At 42.2% G+C, this 21,934-nt stretch overlaps 2 protein-coding genes across 2 annotated transcripts; both read left to right on the plus strand.

Annotated features, from left to right (window-relative positions):
• Positions 1-670: 670 nt before the first annotated feature.
• LOC124258004 (5'-AMP-activated serine/threonine-protein kinase catalytic subunit alpha-like) lies at positions 671-11,155 on the plus strand. The gene is made up of 7 exons (XM_046692080.1): positions 671-1,970; positions 6,691-6,893; positions 7,701-7,793; positions 8,087-8,145; positions 8,805-8,931; positions 9,914-10,038; positions 10,680-11,155. Exons 1-7 carry the CDS (start codon positions 1,824-1,826, stop codon positions 10,778-10,780), a joined length of 855 nt encoding a protein of 284 aa, XP_046548036.1. The 5' UTR covers positions 671-1,823; the 3' UTR covers positions 10,781-11,155.
• A 1,680-nt stretch (positions 11,156-12,835) lies between these two features.
• Positions 12,836-21,566, plus strand: LOC124258001. Its single transcript, XM_046692077.1, has 5 exons — positions 12,836-13,119; positions 15,684-15,804; positions 16,727-16,935; positions 19,997-20,397; positions 21,225-21,566. Exons 1-5 carry the CDS (start codon positions 12,941-12,943, stop codon positions 21,413-21,415), a joined length of 1,101 nt encoding a protein of 366 aa, XP_046548033.1. The 5' UTR covers positions 12,836-12,940; the 3' UTR covers positions 21,416-21,566.
• Positions 21,567-21,934: the final 368 nt, after the last annotated feature.

A 21,934-nucleotide genomic window follows, 5' to 3' on the forward strand; every position in this document is an offset into this window, starting at 1 on the left:
CAGGTACAATGTCACCTACAGTCTGTATGTCAAGCGCTGTCTTCCTTGAACCCCACATATTTCACCCGACCTGCAACATTCATAGCCGCAACACGGAAGGGTCTTTTCAAAGTTGTGTCCGTTGTGTTGGTGTCGTTGTGTTGTTACTAGCGTCGGCAACAATACCCGTTTCAAACACCAATGTATTGCTAACATACACGGCAATACGCCTACGTACACCCGTGCGCCATAGCTGGTAGATGCCCAGGTAACCGTGGCATTAACACTTTGTTGATATTGTATGGTTTTGTATGGAGGCTCCCTGTGTGACCATACCTTGCTCGCTAAACACGGGTGTCATTTCTAATCTATATATATGTATATACACACAAACTCCGGATAATGGGCTCTGCCGACAAAAACTGACCGAACCTCAAGGAGCGTGTATGACTATATAATCCATACCAAATATGTCTCGATAATCCTAGCACTATTGATTTAATCTTACCCAAGGCTGATATACTTATCGGAAGCATGTATTGATTGGATTGGGATATATTAAATATTGATTCAGGTCCCAAGTAGCTGCTATGTGAGTATTATATGATACTCTTGGGAGATTATATTAAACCTGTCTTCGAGCAGGAATTTACGACATTTTCGAAGAGCGAGCCTTAACGCTGAGGAGCTTTTCGTGTCGACCAATCAGAGCTTCGTTAACACACCCGATTTATTTTATTGTGTACTTGAGTGTACTAGTGTACGGACAAGTTGGAGACCCGATCGTGGAGTGATATAGTGTGGTGATACTAACTTCAAACGGTTATGGGTCGAGATATGTGGTTTGTGACGGGACCATATGGTTAGATTATTGCCGAGAACTTGAACGGAGCGTTGTGCTTGTGGACAAGTGTGTGTTAAGGCGTGTGTGTGTTGACAGCGGATCTCCTGGTGGCCTTTCTGTGAAGGGTTAACGTGAGGTTCAGGATTCTCTGGAGTCGAGAGCAGTTGACGCATTGGCTTTTGTAACATTCTGAATGATCTTCTACTTAAACTGACGTTTTATATTCAGCCTATTCAAGAATTATAGATCCAGGGTAGGAATTCGTGATTGTATCATTGTGACGGCGAGGAGTATTGTAAACACAGATGGTGATGGCGATATAGATTTTCTACACGGATGGTGACGGCGAGATAGATTGTGAACACAGATGGTGACGGCGAGATAGATTGTGAACACGGATGGTGACGGCGAGATAGATTGTGAACACGGATGGTGACGGCGAGATAGACTGTGAACACGGATGGTGGCGGAGATATATATTGTAAATACAGATGATGCCAGTGAAATGTGTTCTGAAAGAAAATGGGGATGGATACGTACGTGAACTCGGCTAGTCACGGTACGATATAAACTTAATACGGATGTGAAATGTGTTCTAAACACGGATAGTCAGTGCGACATATATTCTATAAATACGGATAGCGACGACAGAATTTGGTAACGGCAAGTGCCATCTAAAACAAAAGATTGAGTTATCATGAACACAGACAACACACCTTATTCTTCTAAAATGAACGTATTAACCCAAGGTTAAGACGGGGCTGTCTTCACAATGGATGATACCATCAACGGATGACGTCGCTGCAGATGATAGTCGATTAAGGACCACAGGACGTTGACTTTGAGGTCTGTCCAGTATAAGGTCAGACATTTTATGCACTGTTCAAGTGGACTTCAGGGGGGATTTCTCCTCCAACGATTAGACTAATTGCCCCATGTAAGGTCCAGAGTCTTAGCATCATCTAGTAGTCTGCTGTAGCTAAACGTGACCTGTTCCGACATGACTACCATACAGAGGCTATGCGGAGAACACTTTGTTCCCACCGACAAACCTAAGAAGGTGGGAGGCTATATTTTGGGGAAGATTATCGGAGAAGGCCGGCAGTCTACTGTCCGAGAAGCTATCCACCAAGAGCTGAATGAAAAGGTGATACTGTATGACGTCACAATATGATGACGACACAGTCGGAATATACTATTGATCGTTGATCTTTGAGGAAGGCGAAGGAGCTGATATTTCACACTCATTTTGAGCAGAATTATTAATAGGTACAAGAGTATAATAAATGATGATGAATGATAACTAATGAGTCATGATCACAGATTATCTTTTATGATTGCAAAAATGGTTTAATCCATGAGTCGTGGCGCTGGCCTTTAAACCGTATTTTCGATTTTCTAGTAGGTAATATTTCATTTTACTCACTTCAACTTTGAAATGAAGAACATGTTTCAAATATTCTCTTCGGTAAGCATGTTCAGATGACGTCACCATCGCATTGACCCAATATGGTGTCCCATTACTTCAAATGACCTGTCAACATTGAGAATCCATAAATAATCCTATTACATGTGCAAATACCGGACGATTATCACATTTAATACTGCTACCCTTACGTTTAATATGAGGACATATTTTGAGGTTAGAACTAATTTCTGCGAATCGAGCAGTATCGTGGGGTTTAAGAAATGTCGTCGTATGTAATAGTTTTGATGTAGTCATCGACGTTTTGAAGCACTTATAATTTAGCTTAGCTTAATTCCGTAAGTGCATTTGTGATAGGTTCTGTTTCCTACAAATATATTAAAATAGATTTTCGACTCAAAATACGTGGAAAGTATTCATGAGCAGTTGTATATCATGCAATATTTTTTGTCAATATAATTTAAAGTTATGAGTCAAATTATTTCTGAAAAAAAAATGAAATACGTGTAGAAATGTTCTACTGAGTCCCAATACGGTTCAATGTTTGGATATTATAACTTAAGATATTTTCAATTGAAAATCAAACCTATGATAAAATCAACTGAGGTGTCTAGTTTCTTTCGTTCTTCAGTATATGCTGATTATTTACAGTCAGCGTTATATCCCCTATACCCCGGGGAATTTTCAGGAACCAGGACGGGGTCAATGTTACACTGATAAATATTACATGGTTATTCCACCTGCGTTATTACCATGATCACGCGATTGGACATGATACATAGCCGGACGCTACTAATCAAAGGTCGTTACGATATGGCTGAGATATTGCCGATGTGACGTTAAATATTAACTCACTCACTCACTAATCAAAGGCGACAAAAATGGCCGGTATTTACACTGGCATCGGCGGATTGGTTACATCACGCAATGTATCAACGCCGTCCGGGCGCTCTGAGGCTCAACATGTAACGGGACACACTTAATGCAATATTGATGAATTTCGTTGTGTGCAGAAGTAATGTACTTGATTACTGGTGTGTGAGAGATCAGTGATAAACATAATAACTCTTCTACAGTTACACAGAACCTTTTTTTCAAACGAGCTTTATTTCTCGCTTGTTTGTTTTTAGGTCGTAGTCAGCAATATTGCGGTTGTACCACAGCTGCTGGTAAGAGAAATAAGAAAAAGTGTTTCCAAAAAACTTTCATTACAAAGCCTTCAATATTTAATATGGTTAATTTATTTCAGACATAAAATGTATCCACTTTAATAAAATTGTCCATATTTTGCCTCCATGTGCTATGTAAATTCAGATAAATACTCCATCATTGAATTATTCATGTATATGATATCAATGTATGTATTTAACAATGTATACGGTTATATATATCCTGTAAACCTCGTCATGCTACATTGTAGCCTTGAGTGAATATAATTCACAAAAAAGAAAGATGGTAAATACACGAATCTGACCTGGCAAACGAGTGGCAGATACTATGCTCAGCATGACGTCATCGAGCCTGACCACCCCATCCCCTTTTAGGTCAATTCTTACTACAAACACGAGATGCGAACTTTTGGCCCGTAATCGCGAAATATGGATTAGCGGAGTGGTTTTGGTGATTAATGACGAGTGACATATAAGGAATCGAAAGATATATTGACACCTAATTGGGTACCTATTAACTCGATCCCCAACACGGCGTGATTCTATTGCTCCAGCCGAAATGGTATCAGGCAATGATCTGTTATCGCATTCCGCGTGTGTCGAATGTTGATAAGTCGATAGGAGCTAACGAGGTGTTATTGAACGTTGAAGATGTTGTGATGATTGCCGATCTTTAGGCTTGTTACCATCTAAAGTGCCGCGCTGATTGGGTTCAATGGATGCCCGGCTCCGATTATATTGAATTTGGGAAACAATACCGTAATTGCCTTGCCTGCAAATACAGTGAACCTTTTGTACTTGGAACGCAGGTTATAGCCCGGGAAAGCGAAATCTGGACCAAACCTCCTCAATTTTGGTGTCGCTTTTATATTCGCGGGAACGTCAAAGCTACAGTGAACAGAGAATTTAGCGTTCCCGGGACTCTCAATACACAAGAAGAACAAAGGAATGTGAGTCGTCGTCTGATACCGTAGTCATGGTAGAAATTTAATAAATAAATAGCAATACATACATGCTTGAGTCACAGACTGTTCGCCGATAAGTCACATTGATGGATCGTGAGGAGGTGTATCACTGAAGGTGGATCAGGTCAGCGACGTGATCAGTGTAGTTCTGTTCTCGGAATGTTTTCCTACACATAGAACAAGTGCTGGTCTCCTCTCAGTGTGTCAATAAACGTAACTCTGGCCTGCGCATTTGCCATTTTGATGAAGAAAAATACAGAGAGCACTTATTATAGGGCATTTCAATCTCAGTTAACAGGCTTCAAAACTAAAATATTTAATCTTTAATTACCTTAATTGTTTACAGATCAAATATACATAACACACACGTTAACCAACATTTAAACTTTATTCTATTTTCACAAAAAATGGAAAATGGCAAAATATCCAATTGAGTTTGAGTGAGTTGTCTATAGCTCTGATTGATCTTCGTTAGACAATGTCACATGTAAAAGAGCCCGACTTATTCATTTATTGTATTTATAAGGTAACAGGAAACTGCATCTCAGTTGAGAGGCTGAGAGGTCGAGTATTGGGGTCGCGTGCTAATCTGAAGTACGGTAATCCGATGTTTTCATAGCAATTCGCTTACGCGGCACTTAAAGCGCAACTTTGGTTTTCGCTTTACCGGGAATAGGGAATATTGAAATTTCGCTTTCCCGGGCCGACACCGGATCGCAATCAGAGACGTGTTAGCTGTTTAAGGTACACAGTGACATGCCACAGTGACATGCTAGTTTGTGTTTATTTCAGGTGGTTTAGAAGTATCACCTTAGCTGAAGGAGGTACACTGAAATATCTATCCGTGGGTGTACAGTGACGATGTTCTGTGATGTGTCTGTTTCATTGGGGGCGGTGGGGTAGCCTTGTGGTTAAAGCTTTCGCTCGTCACGCTGAAGACCCGGGTTCGATTCCCCACATGGGTACAATGTGTGAAGCCCATTTCTGGCGTTCCCCGCCGTGATATCGCTGGTATATTGCTAAAACCGGTGTAAAACTAAACTCATTCACTGTTTTATTGAAAGAGACACTGAGACACGTGTTAGTGTTAATTTCAGGTAGTTGTACAGTCCGGCATCAAGTAAAGGAGACACACTGTGATATCTATATGTGTTTGTTTCGGGTGGTTGTAAAGTATTACCTCGCGAAAAGGAGACACACTGTCGTGTGGCGTGAGATATCTATCTCTGTGTGCGAGAGATGGTTGTAAAGTCTCTCAATCAAAACACACTGAGATATCTATCTCTGTGTGCGAAACATGGTTGTAAAGTCTCTCCTCAATCAAGACAGACACATTGAGCTATCTATCTCTGTGTGTGAGACCGTGTGAGAACTGGTTGTAAAGTCTCTCCTCAATCAAAACAGACACATTGAGCTATCTATCTCTGTGTGTGAGACCGTGTGAGAACTGGTTGTAAAGTCTCTCCTCAATCAAAACAGACACATTGAGCTATCTATCTCTGTGTGTAAGACCGTGTGAGAACTGGTTGTAAAGTCACTCCTCAATCAAAACAGACATACTGAGCTATCTATCTCTGTGTATGAGACCGTGTAGGAACTGGTTGTAAAGTCTCTCCTCAATCAAAACAGAAACATTGAGCTATCTTTCTCTGTGTGTGAGACCGTGTGAGAACTGGTTGTAAAGTCTCTCCTCAATCAAAACAGACACATTGAGCTATCTATCTCTGTGTGTGAGACCGTGTGAGAACTGGTTGTAAAGTCTCTCCTCAATCAAAACAGACACATTGAGCTATCTATCTCTGTGTGTGAGACCGTGTGAGAACTGGTTGTAAAGTCTCTCCTCAATCAAAACAGACACATTGAGCTATCTATCTCTGTATGTGAGAACTGGTTGTAAAGTCTCTCCTCAATCAAAACAGACACATTGAGCTATCTATCTCTGTGTGTGAGACCGTGTGAGAACTGGTTGTAAAGTCTATCCTCAATCAAAACAGACACATTGAGCTATCTATCTCTGTGTGTGAGATCGGGTGAGAGCTGGTTGTAAAGTCTATCCTCAATCAAAACAGACACACTGAGCTATCTATCTCTGTATGTGAGAGCTGGTTGTAAAGTCTCTCCTCAATCAAAACAGACACATTGAGCCATCTATCTCTGTGTGTGAGACCGTGTGAGACTTGGTTGTAAAGTCATTCCTCAATCAAAACAGACACACTGAGCTATCTATCTCTGTATGTGAGAGCTGGTTGTAAAGTCTCTCCTCAACGAAAAGAGACAAACTGACGTGGCTGTATATTGGTGTTTCAGGTGGCTGTGAAATCAATCCTCAAATACCCTTCCAGGAAAGGCGACACACAGAGACAGTGTTTCCGCCGCGAGGTTGACAGCCTACGTTGTCTCCGTCACCCTAACGTCGTGGTGTTGTATGAGACGATGGAGACAACGAGGCACATGTACCTCGTCATGGAACTAGTAAAGGGGCCAACACTGGCCAAGGTTCTGAGACGCAGGTACGTATCTCACACCCTTCACGACTGGATAAGTGTCAGTCAATTCCTGGGATCTCTGTTGTCGTAGATGTTGCACCGCTTCAATACAGTAACATGTTTTAGAAATTGCTTGGCAACACGTACTCCTCCCCACCTCTCCACCTCCCCTCTCACAAGATATCAAATTATTGACGTCTAACGACACTGCAGGACTGCACCTGTAATCCAAAGCTAAAATTTTTTGGGGTTTTGTTTTGTATTTGTTTGTTTTTGTTTTGTTTTGTGTTATTTTTGTTATTTTCATTTTTTAATTTTTTTTAATTTATTTATTTATTTATTTATTTTATTTATTTTTTATTTTATTTATTTTTTTTATTTTATTTTTTTATTTTTTTGAGGGGGATTTGTCCGTGGGGATTTGTCCTGGATTCACTTAACTTAACATTTGCCTCTTTCCGGGTAAGGGTAACGATATCGATATATATATATACACACAACCTTTATAGATTATGTACCTTATGACATTTACTACTGTAGATCTTGATAAGAGAAACACAGTTTGCACATAATATATAAGCTTAACCAAGATGGTATTGTAACTATTTGTACCCGTGCATTTGACTGCTAATAATAATATATTTTCATTTTTGTTGATGCGTTATTTAGTATTATCAAAGACGACCACTCCTTGTGTATACAAACAGCTAATGGGGACACAGGGAGCACAATATTTTACGGTGACCTCTCCTCGATAAACTTACTCATTCACTCATGCATTTACGATAATAGCAACTGCAGCACACGATGTATTGGTATTTGGTGTTGCAGCAGGGGTCACCTCTGTGACGAGGATACGAGGACGATGATGGCGCAGCTGTCGTCGGCTGTCGCACACTTACATCACAACAACGTCATTCATCGGTAGGTGTGACGTAAAAGTATAGCTCACTCATTGGTTCATTGGTAGATAGGAATACATGAGTATTCATGCTTTTGGTCAGCACCTAATTGCTGCAGGAATGTGATATAGTATATCTACATGTACCTTATATTTCTAAGTTCATCCTCATCCTGGTAGCAAATTCTGGACTGAGAAACAGTAATGTCAGAACCTATTTCTGGCAGGTTCCACTATATCATAAGGCTGGCATAACGTCCTATTTCTGGCGGGTACTATCATAAGGCTGGCCTGCATGTGCTTATTTGTTTTCCAGAGACATCAAACCCGCAAACATTATAGTCAACAAAGAAAATAAACACATCACACTAATAGGTAAGTTGTAGTCCCAAAACATGGTATTGGCATCCAAGATCTGATCTTGAATACATTCTTATTTCCATAGTCAGACGGTCCTACGGGGATTGGAGATGCTTGATCGACATCTTTTGTGAATATGATATGATTTGAATTGGAATCATCCTGGCCACAAAACCTGTTGATCAGTATAGCTTAACCTCGACATGAATACCAGGTGTCACGATGAGGGGCTATTTACACTCATTGATCATAATCATTATCATCATCGTCGTCGTCATATTTAATCATCTTTGTCGTCGTCATCGTCCTCCTCATCTCATCATCATCATCATTCAATACAAACATTCACCTGAAGGTTTTCTATTCATGCTGTGTCTGATATGCTTGATGACCCCTTTGATACGTGTAAATTGATAATGACCCCTGATCATCATCATCATCATCATCAATACAAACATTCACCTGAAGGTTTTCTATTCATGCTGTGTCTAATACGTGTAATTGATAATGACCCCTGATGGGCAGCTACGCCGTACCCCTTTAAATCATTCTCCCGTTCAGAAATCGTTCTATCGTAATTCCAGATTACATAAAGTTATTGTCTCGATGCGAAATGCGTTAATATATTCTCTAGTATTATTGGTATATGTACATACTCGCAAATGGGTTTGCAGACTTCGGTTTGAGTACACGGTTCCACGAAGATTCTCCCGTGACCCGCCAGTGTGGGACACCGATCTACACGGCGCCCGAGGTGTACTCGGGTGCACGGTATGGGCCACCAGTCGATGTGTGGAGTTTGTAAGTATGAGGCAATTTTTTCTGACAGTGAACGTCTGACACTTGTTTAATGAAAGATCATTCGGATTGTTCGAATACATGTGCTTTCGCTTTGTCATCAGCGCCGATAAAACATCCGTTAATATATCAGAACTAAACATGCATCGGGAAGCAAGCGTGTAGAGGAAATACTCGAACTTAACACGTCCATGAGTCTATCATACAGACCCTTAAACAAATATACCTAATGCAGTGCATGCAAGTGTAGAATATGTGGCAAGTTCAGGTTACTTCATCTCAGCGACTACATTATAAGTCGTTCACTGGTCTCGAGGAGGACATGGGCTGATGTACCCTCGGGCTCAGGGAGCATAAAGAAACATCGAGGGTACATCAACCCTTGACCCTGAGTGACAGTTAACAACGTATTTATCTTACCGAACACTCAATGGTAATTTTGAACTGTTTGAAGCACGGTATCGGATCATAGTATGGAGTACCAGACAAGACAAGAAAAACAAACTTAGCGTTATCTCCCTTCCATCGATTTGCATTCGCAAAACATCGGTAATTTCCGTACACCCTACACGATTCAATGTTATTCGAGATAAAGAATTACTACTACGAAGTGCCAAATGAGTTCGGCATTCCCAGCGGGGTACATATATACATAGAAAATGTTACTCGCTTGTACACATTGAAAATAATAAAAGAACACTCAGCTAATCAGAAAGCGACATTTATATGTGAAGCAAGAAAAGTTATATTATACCATCTACACGTTGGTTAGTTTTATTTGTTGTTTAACCCACACTGTGAGTAACTCAATTTTGTTTGACGACTCTCTGAACAGTAGTTCAGTTACATCAGTGGAGCATCAGTTTTTGTGTTCATTTTTTGTCACTTACTGATCCACTCATTCACTCACTCATTTACTGATTGTGCTCTTTGTATATCTCTCAACGTATATATTTTGTCAGCTGACCATATTTTTATGTTTAAGAGGGGTGATTCTGTTTGAAATGCTGACTGGCAAACCCCCGTTCGTGTCGGACCGGCCGAGGAGCATGACACAACTGTACGGGTGTATACTGAAGACAGTCGTCGTGCCACATAGCCTACAGCAAGGTACGCACAGCATCTGGCGGCGATATACTTAGGTCTTATAGTGGTAGTCCAGAGATGTGTGCTTTAGTCACAAAACGACTTGACCTATTAACATGCAAGGTCTTGTGAAACATTAGTACCACCCTTGAGTTCTTCAGCGTCAGGTTGATAATTATATTACATATTTAAATATTCAATATACACATATACCTGCCAACTCTCACGCCTTTTGCTTGAGACTCACGCTTTTGTTACTAATGTCACGTCCTCACGTCAAAAACTGATAAATCTCACCCCAAACCGGGCTCAGTTGAAACATTTAAGGTAGAGCAGTTATTTTCTTGAGCATGCACATTTTGACCACTTAAAATCACACACATAGGTCTGAATAAATCGTTTTCAGTGACTTTTCTGAGAAGGAAATTTGCAATTATGCGTGGACTTAAGGGTGGATCCGGCCCCTGAACTCGCCACCAATTTCCACCCTGGACCCGACACTTGAACCTCGGCATTGCAAGCTGTTTTTCTCTCATAGGGTTGGAAGCTCTGTCTGTATACGCTTGCTGATAACGGCATTTAATTGTTATTTACAAAACGATCTGTTGATACTTATATCATAAAAGAATACATTACATGCCGAATATCGCGATTGTTTTTCCCAGATTGTGCTGACCTCGTGAAGTCCCTCCTCCACATCGACCCGCTCGGTCGACCCACCAGCCGTCAGGTCTTGAATCACCCCCTGGCTTCGTCGAGACACTGATCAAATGTCGAACACTGGAAGCGACGGGGATGTCAGCTCGAGTTTTCACGATTATTCTGAGAGACAATGTTCATCGCAGTCGAATCAAAGCCAAACAGACGTTCATCAACAATGCGAGAGTGTTTTATTGTGACCCCGCCACACTGAAGATTCGTCGTAGCGGATGGCGATGGTTGTGTAGTGTTGACAGACCGACAAGAGTGACCTCCCTTTAACGTACTCATCTTGGACAGTGTGATGGGTGATTGTGAACTGACTCAGTGACTGCAACTTTTGTCATAAATGCCTGTGAAACGTTTACGGAATGATGTATCATTATTTTCATGGAAATCATGTATTTGCAAAATTAAAACAAATGTAAAAATTATAACAATGTATTATTATTCAGTTTCGTTTGTTACTGTATACAAATTGGAAAACGTGACCAATTTCAAGTCGACTCAAACGTTCGATTCGCCGCACAGAGTTACGTCCCTTAGGTGTGACAGAATCCGGTGATCGGTGGTTTGGGTCTCATATACAACGTGATTTAAGTTTATGATTTGCCAAAGTGAGTGAGTGTAGTTTTACACCGCTTTTACCAATATTCCAGCAATATCACGGCGGGGTACACCAGAAATGGGCTTCACACATTGCACCCACGTGGGGAATCGAACTCGTGTCTTCGGCGTGACGAGCCAACGCTTTAACTAGTAGGCTACCCCACCGCCCCTGATTTGCCAGAACACTGCCGCCCCTATACGTGGTATCTGTAACTATATGTCACGAATCAGTTGAAGTTAAGCAACCTCGAGCTCGGACAAAACCTTGGATGGGTGACCGTGTTTGGCAGCTTGGCTCCTGAGAGTTTCTAGGACTTCAGTCCTGCTCCACAACGAAGCACATGTGATGCATGTGGTCTCACCTTAGGCAACTGAGTTTGTTCAAATTGCCTCTGTTCACACAGCAGAAAATGGGTACCCGGTGGAACTTGGATAATGTCATGTGACTATAACCTTCTAGCGCCTAGCAGGCAGCTTGAGTTCTACGGGGTAATAAATAATCAGATTCTGATTAAGCGCCGCGAGCAATCACTTGGTGTTTGGAGATGACATATTATTATTATCTGAAGTGTTAAAGAGTCGGAAACCGACACGCCCTAATGTATAACCGGAATTCTGTTAAAGCGGGGTTAAATCCCTTACTCTTTATCATTAAGTACAGTAGTGTGATCCTTGAAAACGCCCACTCATGAGGAAACAATATTGAGTATATTTCCTCAACATGTGGAGAACGCATTTCACCTCAACAACTCTTCATATCCAACTACATTCTCCTATCTAGGAGCAACAATTGTATTAGGCGACTGAAAGGACATATATATTTTTTCATTTCTTATAAAACATTAAACAACGGATGTAACGAACTCAAAGGAAGCAATAATTTTAGTTCGTTATAACCGTAGTTTTTTTATATACATTTCGGATGAAACATACTTCAAGTGGCCAGGACCAAAACCGTGTTCGTCATATCCGCTAGTTCGTGATAAGCGTGTTGGTTGTGACTGGTTGAATCGATTCATGTTACAGGTCACGATGACATGTAATTTGTGGAGTATAACCTATCTCCGATGTACATATATGAAACGCGATGCCTCTCTTCGTGTATGACATGGAATACTATAAGAGGCGTTGCCAAATAAAGTCAATAGCTATATTGGAATATAGTTTAACTCTACAGATTGCAATATTTTCAAGAAAACCCGTCCCGAACTCCGTTAGTTTTGAAACAGATAAATCAAGAGAAATCCGCCTGTTGTTTAAAATGGCCTAATTTATATGCCGATTTGTTATGCGTTATATTTAGAAACGATTTCGAGTTTACATACCAGTTCTACCATTTACCGTTAACCTACACGATATGAATTGAGATCCATTCGTAACCACTCGCCCCTTTCCGTCACCTGCACGACGCAGTTCGGTTTGTCCCGTGAGGACCGAGTGGTCCAAAATGCAATGCGACCGAGAGAGCCGCGTAGCGTCGTTATGATAATACCATGACGTCACAGACATTTACGGAAGCATGACGTCACAATCACTTCAACCTCGTCACAGATCAGCGACGGCAGTGTACACTATGTTCCCGATGTAAGTCTCCATCAGTAGATGTAGAACTGAATGTATGGGTGTAAGGAAGCTGGGTTACCTGCCCCCGTCCACAGCTGAGGTAAGCGATGCTTACCAGGACTGTGGTCTGACAGGGGTAACCGGCACACCCCACTATAACGCCAACACACGCCGGGTACAGTTTGCTAACCAGGCCGAGGACAGGAATCCGCTGGAACAAGAGTTTCTCGAAAGGTAATGACGCGTGAAGATACCGGTTAGAATTGGTCTTCAGTAGCCCATAAGAGGTGACAATCAGGTACAGGTGGTCAGGCTCACTGATCCGGCTGACACAAGTCATCGTATCCCAATTGCGTAGATTGATGCTCCGGTTATTAATCACTGGATTGTCTGGTCCACACTCGATTACTTACAGACCTATATAGCTATATAGATTTAATATAGCTGGTGTGGCGATAACCAACAAACAAATAAAACAAAAATGGCAATGCAGTTTAAAAAACATCACCATGATATATACTGCTCTTAAACGAGGAACTAATTTGGCTCGTGTAAAAATGAAATAATTCCCCACTTCTTTCAGGAACAAATTAGTTTAACGTCATCTTTGTATATAATCCAATTGGATATGGATGGTACCAATGTACACCGAAGTACATTGTAAAATGATTTATCCATAACCGGCTATTCTTCAAAAAAGCGAGACTAAGCTTGTTCTCCAACCACACTCTTACAAACAGAACAGAACATATGAACACTGGCATTTGTGTAGTCGTCGTTCTGGGACCAGTTGCACTTAAGGTTTGACCCGTGAAGATCCGGGGTAGAATAGGTCTTCAGCAACCCATGTGCTTGCCATAAAAGGCGACTATGCATGTCGTAAGAGGCGACTAAGGGGATTGGGTGGTCAGGCTCGCTGACTTGGTTGACACATGTCATCGGTTTCCTATTGCGCGGATCGATGCTCATGCTGTTGATCACTGGATTGTCTGGTCCAGACTCGATTATTTACAGACCGCCGCCATATAGCTGGGATATTGCTGAGTGCGGCGTAAAACTAAACTCACTCACTCACTTCACTTAAGGTTTTCATCTAAATCGAAATACAGTAAGTATGTCGAAATATGAAATTTAAACTCAACAACGGATAGTCTGTGTGACTGTCTGAAAGCTTTTACTTTGATAAATAAATACACAACTTTTTCTCTCATCTTATATCCGTAAGTATTACGAGGGAAAATTACACAAGGAAGCATTATTTTAGACTACATGTCTACTAGATTTCCACAATAACGATGATAGTATACAATTTCAGGGCAGACCTTCCTGTATATGATAGATACTTTAATCCGTATATTTTTACGGTTAGACTTGACTGATTCCTATTTCACTGAACATGTGGTTTAAATGTGGCTCTTATTCTTAATGCCTAAGTTGATGAGAAACGTCAGATACAGGCAAGCAAATACCGATGTTTAATCGTTGTCAGAGTCGGGCAATCAAAAATACCGTTATAAAACGGCCATATAACGGGATACAATAAAAGCCCGTCATTACAAATCTCCGTATCAATGATATCTACAGGCTGGTATGCAGTAAGTACTGCAAATGCCCTCGGTAAAAAATGTTTTTTAGTGTTATTAAATGAGACCGTCCACATTGTTGTCGTCTCTGTTTCTCAAAAGCTAAATGTATGAAGAATAGATGAACGTGCACCTCGTTCTGGTGACCTTCATTTTCCGACCTATATTTTCCCTATCCTTCCAGAGGGACAGATAACACGGCTCTTAAGTCGATGGTTTTTCTACATTTCTCGTATTCGCACATGCAGTTGACATAGATAAATAGTTCTATGGACAGTCAATTTCTTCTTCATTGGTAATGGTAAGCAGAGGGCATCACATGTTTGAAAACGGTGTTAGTATAAACACCGAAACGTCACATTCATTGCAATAAACAAGTTGACTATCCATAGAACTTGGTCTTCCTTCATTTTAACAACTTCTAAAGTGCCTCTCAAAGAAGTTATGATTAGTTAAGGCTAGTAATGAAAGTGGAAAGTACATGACAAATGCTGCATTCTAAATGTTCACAAAGGTTTAGACTTCTGAGCATTCAACTCTTCGTTCTGAATCCCGGAGTGAGTGAGTGAGTGAGTGGGTATTGTTCAACTCAAACGTCAGCACCTTTACATCCACATCACGACATCTAAAAACTCGTCTGGGCCAGAGAAACTGGACACTAAAAAGCAACGATTTTGAAGCATCCTGGTGCACGCATAAGGAGCACGACAACCATGATAATTGTGGTACAACCAGGGTCCCGAATCTCCAGGTTACAAGTTGTATTTGTCTTCTTAAATGTGGATTGGATGTGTAATATGGCTCCTGTGTACGCTAACAGAAAAAACCTTCCAAACTGGCTGTGTGGGTCGTTTCTCATGACCCATTATTTACAGGATCCCTTGGTACAATACATGAAACATATGATTCTTAAATACCCCTGAACAATATCCTCAACATTACTACTCAAAATACTCCCTTGCCCCCTTCGCTGAAGAAATGGTTTTATGTCTTTCAAAATAGATCTCTGTCCACCGAGCAGTGAATTCTACTGCCTCATATGCATGTTGTATACTCCCCGAGAAGCTGAGAATGTTATTCTTGAGAACACCTGTCTATTATCCGGGATAATGGTAGCGACCTGAGCATGCCGCAGTACATTAATTATAAAACATAATGCTTGCACAGAATTATTCATTCATTCGTTCTTTACTTCAATTGTTCATTCCTTTACAGGGTAAAAGAAAATGTCCCGAATCATTTTGACGATGTTGATTTCCCTGAGAGTGAGGCTCCAGTCAAGTCAGCATATACATACTCCAACTCAGTCTGCAAACATCCCCAGAAGGTCTCACAGGTATGTCAACACCCAGGCCCACGTGCACAAAGCGACATTAACGCTGCGATGATCGTAGCTCCCTCTAACAAGGACCTGAGATAGTCGTAGTTCCCAGGTCTCTTTGAGCAAGTGGGGCAAGGACCCAGTCCAGCTAACCCAGAGTAGTTGAGCCAGAATCCGAAGATTATCCCTGGTTTTCAATGCTGGGGCCCGATCCACAGAGCGCTCGTAGTACTACGATATTCGTAAGCCTATGATACACTTAATACTTACGATGTTCTACGGAGATAGATATATATACACATTACTAAATTTGATACGAAAATATTCATGGGTCACCGTCTTGGCTGAAGTTATGGTTATGATCAAGAAGCATTCCAAAAACTGTCAACAAAATTGCATCTTTTTAGTGTTTTATAACAGACTTGTAATATATAGTCAAATACCATTGTGTCGATCCTCCGTTTGTCTCGAAGTAACAACTATCATTGGTCCCTTCGCTTGCTTTCTTTATTCATCCCTTTTCGGTTGTGTCGAAACTTGGATAACCGTCAATAATAATTCACTGGAACCCATCCGCTCTTGGCAAGTAGATAAGACGAAAGTCGAAAAAGGCCCAAACTGGTAATTTTGTCTGTTATAAAGTTACAACCACTTCAAACTGTCCCATCCCGACGCCTTTCAGATGATCACACCTATTGTATTTGTTCTAACCATTCGCTGCCGATATCATTCGACATTTTATTAGCACTTCAAACATTTGCTGCCGCTGAGAATAACTCAATTATATCTACCACAGTTTTTTAGAGTTACTGGTACTCTGTGATGTTATCGACCTCCAGAGACAGCGTGACACGCGATCGTGCCTGTTGCAACATCGCGCTGACATGTTGTGGGCTGAACTAAACATGATTACTGTGGAATTGTGATGTCTGTGCAGGTGAAAGTGCAGGACTTCCTGTCGGCCTGTGAGGTGGAGGTAGACCGACAGAAGAAGCGGCGCTGTCAGAAACCTGACTTCCTCCGCGTCGAGCCCCCCGAGTGTGAACCTGGGGACGACTGTGTCCCCTGCCAGGTGCAGCAGCTCAAGAGGGACCTTCGTCGACGACACTCCACGGGACGCTGGCCCGACTGTAAACTCTGTTACAGGTGAGGCGCGTGCGTGTGTATGTGTGCGCGCACGCACGTGCTTGTGTGTGCGTGCGCGTATGTGCGTACTTGTGTGCATGTGTTTGCGTGTGTACGTGCATGCGTGTTGCTGGTGAGATGGTGTTTAATGTCGTCTTTACAATATTCAAAATGTAACAGTATACAGTGTCTGTTTAAGGGGGGAGGAAATCCCGAAGTGCTAAAGGATCGAACCCCGAACTTTTTCATCCACCAGACCACTGAGTAGATCATGGTCCTTAAAGATCCTAAAGGGACAGTGGAGTAGCCTAGAGGTTAAAGCGTGAGCTCGTCACGCCGAAGACCCTGGTTCGATTCCCCACTTTTTCCCAACTGCGAAGTCCATTTCCGGTGTTCCCCGCCGTGATATTGATGGAATATTGCTAAAAGCGGCGTAAAACTAAACTCACTCACTAACAATGCTAAGATTTACCGAGCACGTGGTTCAAAGTGCAGGTAAACAAGTAAACATATACATTTCACAGGTCAGGACTTTGGGAGTCCATATACCTGGACGTCAAGACTACAGCATCTCTTATTCAGGCATATGTAACATCTCGTCTTGACTACTGTAATGCGCTTCTTGTGGGTCTCCCAAATTCTTTTATACACAAGCTTCAGAAGGTGCAGAATACTGCAGCCAGAGTGGTCTCTCAGTCAAAGAAATCAGACCACATTACTCCCGTTCTTCACTCACTTCATTGGCTTCCCGTCCACTACCGCATAAAATATAAAACTCTACTCCTTGTTTTCAAAAGTTTACATGGTCTAGCTCCTCAGTACCTCTGTGATCTGTTCCACCGTTATACTCCTGTACGTTCAACTCCGATCAAATGACCAGTGTCTTTTGACAATTCCTGTGACTAGGACAAAAACATATGGTGACAGGTCACTCGAGACGACTGGCCCTCATCTCTGGAACAATCTTCCATCTCACCTCAGAACACAACCAGATTTAGCTGTTTTTAAATCAAATCTGAAGACGTGTCTCTTTGCTGAAGCATTTGAACTCTATGTGATATCTAGACCATCTTAGAGCCAGAGCGCCTTTGAGCGGATTACGGATATTGGCGCTATACAAGTATTTGTATGTATGTATGTATATCACAGTGGTTTAAATAACTTACTTGCATTTCGTATCGAGTATTCTGTCCCTAACGGTAACTGTTTTTCAAAACAACGCAAATCAATGAAATTGGTAACTTATCGTTAAACTTAGACATGTAAATCAATTCTACTTTAATCAATTTATCAACGGAGAAAGTTCATACTTGAAGTAAACATGTTTACTAAGTTACCATATGCTTCTGACATTTAATCCGGGTCCCCAAACCTTCATTGCATATTTTGGTTACGTTTTCCAAGAGCTGATCACTAACGCAGCAGTTTTCAACGTTGACTTTATCTGTTGTCACGCACGGAGGAACAGGTATGTGGGTAGATTTTCACCCCTCCTATCGGTGTCAACCTCTGTTTTGTTGTCTGTCACGTGTGTTTACCCCCGGGGTCCGAGTTCAAACCGTTTCAGAGATATCAACTCAGGAAATCCATTACCCAAACCTTTCACCACCGAACGCCATGATAAAATGCACGATGTGAGTATGCCATTCGTCTGTGTATTTTACAAACATACTTACAGTATAATACGGTTTAGCGGTTTTGGAGTATACGTTATAACCGTGAATGACAATTCGTAGATATGTGCCGCTTCTTAAGTGGAAAACCAGGTAGAAAAGCACATGTACCTTCGCGGCTGGTTTAGATTTGTGTAAGTTTGTATCGCCACACAAAGCAAAGGTCCCGCTTTATAATGACTGCCTGTACACGATATGGTATGAACCAGTGAATGTATGAACCAGTATGAACCAATTCAGTGATTAATGTCATGAGCAGCTATCGGGGTACGAATTCAGTGTGACTACCCGATCCATTAAGCCGCCTCTTATGCCCATTAAAACTGATCTGGGCTTCCTTTCACAAAGCACTAAGGTGACCGTAAGTCACTTAGGTAACCTTAATGCAATGTTAAAGAATGGGAGTTAATACTTCAGTAAAGGTTGTTTCGTGAAAGGAGACCCTGGACATGTTCTAACCAGAGGTCTCGGCACAGTCGCTGTCCCAGTCGCTGTACAGTTGCGTCCCTTTGGCCACGCCAGAGACCCACGACCGTGGGTTCGAATCCCGGTTCGTTATGTATCTGGGTTCGTCGACATCATGCCCGAGCTCGCGGGTGTTGACGGTATAATACTTGCTTCACGTTTGGATTTCTTCCCATTAAGCTGACACGCTGTGATTTGATGGAATATTGTTCAAGGCGGCGATACACCCAACTCACTCTCTCTTACCCTGGGTCCAGACACGATTATTTACAGACCGCCACCATATATCTGGACTATTGCTGAGTGCGGCGTAAAACTAAACTCACTCACTCTCTTATCCTGAACCGTCACTAGGTTAAATTTGCACAATGCGATCTGCGGCGGTCTGTAAATAATCGAGTCTGGACCAGACAATCCAGTGATCAACAGCATGAGCATCGATCTGCGCAATTGGGAACCGATGACATGTGTGAACCAAGTCAGCGAACCCGACCACCCGATTCCGTCAGTCGCCTCTTACGAAAAGCATGGGTTAATGCAGATCAATTTTTTAACCCGGACCTTCACGGGTCTCCTGCAAAATGGCAAATCACAGGTATACTGATGTGCACAAAATGTGCCAGGTGTATATGCGGGTTAGAGTTTGTTCTCAGCAGCCCGTATCCATCGCAAGAGACGACTAACGGGGTGGGTGGTCAGGCTTGTTGACTTGGTTGACCGTCAATGCGTATCATGTCAATCATTTGATTGTCTTGTCCAGGCTCGATCTTCATACCGCCAATTGTAATATTACAGAATGTGGCGTTAATCAGCAAAACAAAATTAGACAGGATATATGACATGTTCCGTAACTTAGAACCCTTATTTAGTTGACACCTTGATATTACGGAAATAATGTTCAAAACGACGTATTACTCCATTCACTAACTTACTTTCATTACCAGATACCGCATTCACCGTGCCGACATGAAGGAATCGGCGGACACTCAGTCCAAGGTGATCCCTGTGTGTAAACAGGCGGTCCTCAAGGACAAGCTGGGAGTGAAGACACCACCCCCTCCTCCAGCGTCCGTCATGGCCATACTAGCCTCCCCCGGGGCCACGCCCTCTCCGATTTCTCACGGGACGCCGGACTCCGAGTACGACACGGAGAAGAGGGATCAGCTGATCAAGAAGTTCATCCCCAAGCCCAAGGTCATCCACTACGAGTGCCAGCCGAGGGATCGAGTGTTCTTCTACACAGAGGAGACAGCCTCCCAGGGAATCGTGCATCAGCCGTACCTCTTCCAGAAGCGTCAGGTTGTCCTCACCAACGGGAAGAAGAAGTCGAAAAAGGCGACTAACCGTGAGTCCGAACTCTTCACCTTCGTAGTCTGTAATGCTGTACTTTGGAACCCGTAAAGATCCCGGTTAGAATTGATCTTCAGCAAAACATACTTGTCGCGTATCCCAATTGCGTAGATCGATGGTCATGCTGTTGGTCACTGGACTATCTGGTCCAGACTCGATTATTTACAAACTGCCGCCATATAGCTGGAATATTGCTGGAGTACGGCGTAAAACAACAACCAAACCAAACCATATCAAACCTTAGCTTCGCAGTGTGTTTGGCGACTGCTTTAAGCCAAGAAACGATTGATAAAGTGTTTAAAGCTTATCAAGTGTTTACTTTATATAATACTATTCAATACCAGTATACATTTACCTAGCGATTGCGCTAGGAACGGCCCTAACCCGTAAATAGCGGCAGGGGCTTATGTTGAGCCAAGCGCTTAAACACAAATACACGAAAGACGATATATTTTACGTACGTTGCATCTGCTCGGCACATACTACATTCAAACGGTCATTTCATTTGTGAACCCAACGGTTTTATGTGTAGCATAGCTAGTCTGCAGTCTTTTGTGGCACAATACCAACAAGACTTCCTTGTTAGGGTTTATTGGTGCTCATTCCATATAGGTAACACAAGAAGCAACCAGCCGGTATAATATTGCTGGGCGGTGGAGGGTGTAACTGCTAAACTGCTGACGCGGCGTTAAACAATACTCACTCACTCAAGTGTACAATTATTTCTGAATCACTTTCCAATGTCCAATGATACTGCTAGAATGTTGCTAAACATGGCGCCAAAAAGCATTCACTCACCCACGTCATTCCCTCTGTTTGCAGCTACGTACACCGTCTCCCAACTCGGCCTCGTCTTCACCCTCCCCGACCACAACCCTGCCCTCCCAGAGCGGCACCCTAGTCCACCCATGAGGAACTGGAACAAGAATACCGTCCTTCCGCCGATCAGTGTCCACAAGGTCCAACGAGACGACATGAACATCAACCACCCGGATGTAGACACGGCTGGGTGAAACAGCCACGTGCTCTGGTTGACCTTTTGTCCTTGAAACTGAGTTTCTTACACATGTATTAGTTTTCTGTCGTGGATGTCTGGTGATGAGAATGTACGGGAGTAAGAATTGCTTTGTACATCACCATGTTGATGCCTTCTCTGGGGAAATATTTGGGTCTGTGTTGAGACGTAGATCCTGGTTCATGTTCCTCCAGGTAATTATCAGGTGCCTGTGTATATTTTCCTGAATAGTAAACTCAATCATGTATGTTTCATTTTGTTATTTTCTTTTGAATATGCGAACTGTACAAGTTGTGGCAAACAAAGAATGACGACTGGAAACCTGAGTAACTAACTCAACTAATATGTATTTTCTGAGAAGCAAAGGTTGGTTTGTTGTTTAACGCCGCACTCGGCGATATTCCACCCATATGACGGTTTGTAAATAATCGAGTCTTGACCAGACAATCCAGTGATTGATATCATGAGCATCGATCTGCGCATCTGTGATACGATGACATGTGTCAACCAAGTCAGC

This window comes from Haliotis rubra, unplaced genomic scaffold (assembly GCF_003918875.1).
Source record: "Haliotis rubra isolate DU_JTF1 unplaced genomic scaffold, ASM391887v1 Scf68, whole genome shotgun sequence".
Classification (NCBI taxonomy): Eukaryota; Metazoa; Mollusca; class Gastropoda; order Lepetellida; family Haliotidae; genus Haliotis; species Haliotis rubra.

Excerpts from the sequence above, each read along its gene's own strand:
- LOC124258004 (XM_046692080.1), top strand. The coding sequence starts at position 1,824 with ATGACTACCATACAGAGGCTATGCGGAGAACACTTTGTTCCCACCGAC. Across the intron at positions 1,971-6,690 it reads ACCAAGAGCTGAATGAAAAG|GTGGCTGTGAAATCAATCCT; the intron begins GTGATACTGTAT and ends TTGGTGTTTCAG. Across the intron at positions 10,039-10,679 it reads GCCACATAGCCTACAGCAAG|ATTGTGCTGACCTCGTGAAG; the intron begins GTACGCACAGCA and ends TGTTTTTCCCAG.
- LOC124258001 (XM_046692077.1), top strand. The coding sequence starts at position 12,941 with ATGGGTGTAAGGAAGCTGGGTTACCTGCCCCCGTCCACAGCTGAGGTA. Across the intron at positions 13,120-15,683 it reads GAACAAGAGTTTCTCGAAAG|GGTAAAAGAAAATGTCCCGA; the intron begins GTAATGACGCGT and ends ATTCCTTTACAG. Across the intron at positions 15,805-16,726 it reads ATCCCCAGAAGGTCTCACAG|GTGAAAGTGCAGGACTTCCT; the intron begins GTATGTCAACAC and ends ATGTCTGTGCAG.